At 54.1% G+C, this 6,715-nt stretch overlaps 1 protein-coding gene across 2 annotated transcripts; it reads right to left on the bottom strand.

The window, feature by feature from the left end:
• Positions 1-2,416: 2,416 nt before the first annotated feature.
• Positions 2,417-5,795, bottom strand: LOC112633149 (glutathione S-transferase theta-2B). Of its 2 annotated transcripts, none has more exons than XM_025399570.1 (5): positions 5,572-5,795; positions 4,533-4,620; positions 3,434-3,584; positions 3,168-3,341; positions 2,417-2,817 (listed from the first exon to the last, which is right to left on the bottom strand). In XM_025399570.1, exons 1-5 carry the CDS (start codon positions 5,681-5,683, stop codon positions 2,608-2,610), a joined length of 735 nt encoding a protein of 244 aa, XP_025255355.1. In that variant the 5' UTR covers positions 5,684-5,795; the 3' UTR covers positions 2,417-2,607. The 2 variants fall into 2 exon arrangements, with proteins under 2 accessions (XP_025255355.1, XP_025255356.1); XM_025399571.1 differs by having other exon boundaries at positions 3,210-3,341; positions 5,572-5,758.
• Between the last annotated feature and the right edge of the window lie 920 nt (positions 5,796-6,715).

The raw sequence follows: 6,715 nt of genomic DNA, 5'->3' as shown, positions 1-6,715 counted from the left end.
TCGACACACAGCCACGCATATTCACACATCCACCCACATCCACACACAGTCACACGATGTATCACATTCACACACATATACACCCACATACACAATCATACCATTTACACACATTCACACAGTAACACAGTTAACTCATGTACACACACATATACACCCACACAATGACACAATTCACTCACGTTCAATAAAGTCACACAACTCACTCACAGTGACACACATACACACCAACCCCCTCCCAAACAATTCGCACACACACACACATACACCCTCTCACACACAGTCACACAATTCACACCAACAAAATCACACAATTCACTCATTCACACACATACACCCACATACACAAATTCACACTGCTCACTCACATTTACACATCATTCAAATTCACACACATATACGCCGACGTACACACAGTTCACTCCCATCACATGCATATACGCCCACACATAAACACACACAATTCACTCAATTCACACAATTCACTCATGTTCACACACACAGTCACTGACATTCACACACATACACATGCACCACACACAGGCAATTCAGTCACATGGCTCAAAGTCAGTCCTCCCCTTGCTACGGTTCACTTCCCAGCGTCGCCTCAGCCTTTGGCCCTCAGCATCCCCTTCCCATGCCTGGACTGCTGGAGAGCCCTGAACACACCCCATCTTCATGCCTCCAGCGCTAGCCCAAGCCCTTCCCTCTGCCAAGAGCACTAAGTGGAACTCAAGGTCACTTCTCAGGACCCTTTCCTACCCCTCCTCCTGCCAGGTGACCTGGGGATCCTGCTGGCCCCGTTTAACAATGAAGCACACCATGGTTAGTTCAGCTGACGTCGGTCTCCCAGACTTACTGCCACCTACACAGCACTGGGACTGACTGACTTTATTCTTTATTTCGTGTTTTTTATTGGAGTGTCTGTTGAAAGTAAAGCCATCCAATTAGGAACAATCCAAAGGCAGCCAGCAGGGATCAAGAAGGCACGGGCTGTGGCCGCAATCCCCAATGTCTGATGGGGAGAGGGATTGGTAATGGAAAAGGCCCAGGAAAGCAGGCCAGAGTGTCCCCCAAAGTATGAGAAATCGCTCAAGAGAGAGACATTCGGAATGGGACCTAAGACAGAAGCCACCACTAGGCACCCTTAAGGCAGGGCAGTTGCAATGGTTGCTGCTTGGAATACTTCTGGCTAGGAGTGGCACATGGTGGGCACAGGGCAGGCATGGGAAGTGGGGGCACCAAGGCCACAAGACGTGTGGGCAAGTAGCCCAGTGTGTGTGTGGAATAGCGTGTTTATTGGTCAGCAGTGACATCTACTGTCACACTTGAGAACTGCATCCACAGCCAGATGGCCTCCCGTGAAGACCTCAGGGCAAACTGGGGAACCCTGCCCTTCTTGGAAGGTGATGCTAGGGGGATGAGCAATACCTTTCTTAGAGGTTTGAATTCCTCAGGGCCCCTCCAGCATCTTGGTCTTCCCAATTCCAATGTCCTCTCTTGATCCCCCAGCCCTAGGGGTAGCAGCTTCTTACAGTGTTTACCTCCGTGTTAATCTGGATTCTCTGTCTTCGGAGTTCTCTAATGCCTGGTTACCAATTCTTTATATTAAGTTCTCTCTGTTAAAATGATTGTGATGAGGTCCATCCCGTCGATATACATGGAAGTCTGTGTGACAATGTACAATCCTACTATTTGCTGTTATTATAAAACTGTCCTAGAAGACATGAATGCTTGTTAAAAGAAATCTTTTAAGTTTCCTAGACTTCAAAGACGGTTGCTATGCCCTGTGAAACATCCCCTACATCCTTTAATAGCTGGCAATTCGAATTGGTTACTTACTTAATATTTTGTTGCCCTGGTGATACAATTATGTTGACTTGCTATTGTGAAGTTACTTTGGTTAACCATGATGAGGGTTACTAGCACCGACTTTTACTCCATATGCATAACACAACAACGTAGTAAAACCCGTAACTCTTGGTTCCCTATTCAAAGTGTTTGGAATCTTTATTATATTTAAAACACTGATGACATTTACCAATTTTTGAGTGTTCTTCACGTTACTGATTTGTAGGAGTTTTTTATGTATTGCAGATTTAGTCTCTTACTGGTTATGTATGCTGTACCTAAGGAGAAGCAGCACTGCCAAGGACACAGTCTTTTTTTTTTTTTTTTTTTTTTTTGAGACGGAGTCTCGCTCTGTTGCCCAGGCTGGAGTGCAGTGGCCGGATCTCAGCTCACTGCAAGCTCCGCCTCCCGGGTTCACGCCATTCTCCGGCCTTAGCCTCCCGAGTAGCTGGGACTACAGGCGCCCGCCACATCGCCCGGCTAGTTTTTTGTATTTCTTAATAGAGACGGGGTTTCACCCTGTTAGCCAGGATGGTCTCGATCTCCTGACCTCGTGATCCGCCCGTCTCGGCCTCCCAAAGTGCTGGGATTACAGGCTTGAGCCACCGCGCCCGGCCAAGGACACAGTCTTGCCTGTGCAGAGCTTCACATGAAGCTGGAGACAAGGGACTGGGGCAAGATGGAAAGATAAACAGTGGCAAGTAAGTAACAGAATGAATCCTCATGGCGAATCTCCTGGGCCCCATCCCAGACCCTTCAGGGGATCCTGGCAATTCGAAGTAGCATAGTCGGATAGACCTCTGGTGGGGGTGTTGGGAGGGTTTTCTTGGCCGCCTGTTCCAGGATGCTCAAGATGAGGCTGTGGGCCTCCTGGCACAGCTCAGCACCCAGGAAAGCCTCCACTCGTTCACGCCATGCTGCCAGTCGTGGCCGCCCCTTGAATAGTTCGTAGCCGACAGCCACCGGCTGCAGGAAAAAAGATGAAAAGGTTGTGGGGATACAACTTTCCCAGTTGTCACTGCCAACCCGAATGCTGGAACCATAGGCAAATGTATCAGAGACATGGTCCATTCCCCAGCCCCGATGAATGGACCATGGAGGCCCAGGCAGTATGTTCAGCCTTAGAGGCCAAGAGCAGCCGGGGTGAGACCCCACACCCAGGCAGGAGGCAGAAGCTCAGGGTTCTGGCCCCAGATCATCCAGAGACTTGCTCTATGACTCCGGGCAAAGCCCTGGCTTTCTCCAGGCCTCAGTGTTTCTGTCTGCCTCATGGGTGTGGCACGAAGAGGGACACTGCCCACAGGCTGAGCTCACACCTGCATCAGCTCCTCCAGCGCCATGAGATCAGCCAGCGTCACCTGCTGGCCAGCAAGGAAGAGCCTGTCCCCCAGGAACTTGTTCTCCAGCCATTGCAGGGCCTGGTCTATGGCAGTCCTGTTGCGTTCCACCTTCTCTTCGGGCACCTGGACCCCAATGAGTGGCCCCAACACCTGATGGGGGCAGAGAGTGGGTCAGTGGATGGCCCCTGCCTACTCCCAACTACTCTCTGAATGCCAACCACTCTCCAGATGGCTCTCCTCACCTGGACCCACATGGGTACACCAAAGGTGCCGCGGATGCAGTCAGCATGCCAACCCAGGTACTCATGAACACGGGCACGAGCCTGCAGGTCAGATGGATACCAGTGGTCCGCCGTCTGGTACTTACAGCTCAGGTAAATCAGGATGGCTGAGCTGGGAATGAATGGGCAGTGGCTGTAAGGACACTGGCACCAGGCCTTTACCCCCAGCTGCTCCCATCCGCCAGTGGGGCCTGGGGGTTTCTCTGCATTTGAAGGACTGCCCTCCAGCCTCACCCTTCATCTCCAGCTCCCCAACACCAACCCCTCCTCCCCCGAGTCTCCTCCTGTCTTTGTTTTCTTAGGCACCGACTCTTGGCTGGACCTTCTGCTTTGCACTTTGAGAACCTCATCTCTGTGATATCCCAGCAGCTGCCCTATGAGGTAGACTCCCGTTAGCCCTTTAGCCAAAAGAAAACTCAAGGTCAGAATGGTCAAGTGACTTGTCTGAGGCAGTGCAGCTCAGAAAAGGCTCCCTGGACCACTGGAACCCAGCATGGGGCCAGCACACAGTGGATGCTCCGTGGAGTCACTTGCGTGCCCATGCGCATGGATCAGGGATCACGAGGGGAGGCAGGTCTTCGTTCGGCCCTCCTCTGACAGGTCCTGCAGCCATCACTTCTGCAGCCACCTGACCTCTTGTCCTCTTCCTGCCCAGCGGCTGGACCTCACCACGAGCTGTGCCCTCAGGCCATGGCACTGGCCTCTAGGCCTGGCCTGGGCAGATTGGGGTAGTCTTCCACAAGTCACTAGAGGCTCTTTTCAGCTTGCATTTGTTGAACCCACTCTGTGCAACACTGGAAAAATGTTCCCTTGTCTTCTCTTCCAATATCCTTCAGTCTGGGAGCAGAGAGGCCCTGGGGCTCAGATGACACCAAAGATGAGAGGTGCGGGGACATGCTCTGTCAGCCCCAGCTCAACCCAGGCACACCCCAAGCTGTACCTTCTCCCCAGATCCCTCTCCTTTCCTCTCACTGCCCCATGGGGTATGGGAGGGCCCACAGTGGGGACAGCCAGGGTCACATGTGCTCCGGATGTGGGAGGGGAGAGGGAAGGAGGGCACCTTTCAGTCAAGATGAAATCACCATCCTTGAGCACAGGCACTTTCTGCAGGCTGTTGATCTGGAAGAACTCCTTGCTTCTGTGCTGCCCTGAAGAGTCAGACAAGGTCTTCAGAGTAAAAAAGCTGCATCTCTTCACCCTCCCTCTCCCTCCCCAAGCAGAGCTCCACACCCCTGAGAAACAGCAAGGTCTGGTTCCAGAGGGCTGGATCAACCCCATTCCCTGGGTGGGCCTCCCTGCCCTGCCACGTTCTGGGGCAGCCGGGGGGCTTTGGTGGGTGGGGCCAGGTGCAGCAGGTGGATGCAGAGAAGTTTTCTTTTTTTTTTTTTTTTTTTTTTTTGAGACTGAGTCTGGCTCTGTCGCCCGGGCTGGAGTGCAGTGGCCGGATCTCAGCTCACTGCAAGCTCCGCCTCCCGGGTTTACGCCATTCTCCTGCCTCAGCCTCCCGAGTAGCTGGGACCACAGGCGCCCGCCACTTCGCCCGGCTAGTTTTTTTTTTGTATTTTTTAGTAGAGACGGGGTTTCACCGTGTTAGCCAGGATGGTCTCGATCTCCTGACCTCGTGATCCACCCGTCTCGGCCTCCCAAAGTGCTGGGATTACAGGCTTGAGCCAACGCGCCCGGCCTACAGAGAAGTTTTCTAGCCAGGACTCTGGTGGGCCAGGGGAAGGGAGGCAAACTGGGGTGGCTCATCTCTTCCCATCTCTTAATTCTTACAACAGCACGTCCTTCCCAACGTTTTCCGGGTTTTGTGAATTTAAATGCGTGCATTCCACGCAATTCTGAAAACTCCATTAAGTATTTTCTTTCCACCCCTACAGAACAAAGTAACATTATCCTCCTTTTCAGAAAGCAAGCTAAGGTTCAGAGAAGGCTGTGATCCCTCCAGGGTCACTCAATCGACAGCATTCTCTGGTGGTAGACGCTGCAGGAGGTGGTGAGGGGGCTGTGCGGGCGGCGAGACGCTCAGGGCGGAACAGGGCAAGGGGCCTGGGGGTGCACTGGATTTGTGGACACGCGGGGAAACGGGTTGGGCCCACCTTTGATAATATCCACAGTGCGCAGCTCGAAGGGGATGCCATTCTTCTTGGCGAAGATGTAGACGGCGCGGCTGGGCTGGGACAGCAGGTCCAGGTACAGTTCTAGGCCCATGGCGGGGGCTGCAAGGACAGCGGGGATGGCAGTGAACGCGCTGATGGCGGTGTGGGCAGCGGCTGTGGCAGGCTCAGGGCGGCCGCGGGAACCTGGGGCAGCACCCAATTGGAGCGCAGCACCCGCAGACCCGCCTCGCCCCTTCGGTTTCTGTCCAATCCTGGCCAGCCTTGTTGGAGACCAAGACTCCACCACCAGGTCCGTGTGCCGCTACAGGGAGGGCGGTCGCTATGAATGCACAGCTGGGAGGGTGGAGTTGGAGCTGGGGGCCCTCGACTGGCAGGGAGGACGGCGGATGCAGGGGGCCGACTGTAAGGGGAAGAGGAACGAGCTGGACAAGGAGAAGCAGGTCTGCTTTTCGGGATCCCGGTGCCAGGGACCCTGCCTGGTTCCAGGCGTCATCCCGACCCAGAAACGACTGGGCCCCGCCATCCTGGAAAGGCCCCAGCGCACGGACATCTGATGGTTCTTTCAGAGCTTTGTTTCTCGGCGCTGCAAGGCGGCGGAAGGGAGAGAGCGAATGGGATCTTCTAAAAGGGATCTTAGAGTTTCACCCAGCGGCATGTGACACTTGCAGGCGTCCCAGACTGGTGGGAACCTTGACTGGAAGGCTGGGGTTAAGGATGAACTTTCTACCATCCCCTGCAGGGCAGCTGCTGCCAGACAGCAGGAGCTCCCGCTTCGTGCACAGGATGGGGCTGGGAGCCCGCAGCCACAGGGGGCAGGAATGACTGCGCGGGAACCTCCTTTCTTCTCCCTGAATCCCAGCCCTGGCATCTCACCACGGGGCACAGTGATGGTCCAGGGCTGGGCCCGGGACTCTAGCTGAATCTTTCAGAGTATCCCATCCCTCTGGCCAGTGGCCCAAGCGAGTGAACCAGAACGCTTCCTTGGGGGTTTTGAAATTGGAACTGGAGAGAGGAGCTCCCTATGGGGAGGTAAATGGGAGCTGGGGCCACCTGTAGTGACATTTCCTGAGTTCATGGAGTAGGCGAGTCTCAGAGAGAAAAGCTGACTCAGAGAAAGGGAGTG

Source organism: Theropithecus gelada, chromosome 10 (assembly GCF_003255815.1).
Source record: "Theropithecus gelada isolate Dixy chromosome 10, Tgel_1.0, whole genome shotgun sequence".
NCBI classification, from domain to species: domain Eukaryota; kingdom Metazoa; phylum Chordata; class Mammalia; order Primates; family Cercopithecidae; genus Theropithecus; species Theropithecus gelada.
Note: the sequence above shows the minus strand (reverse complement) of the source record. Positions and strands in the feature narration are given on the sequence as shown.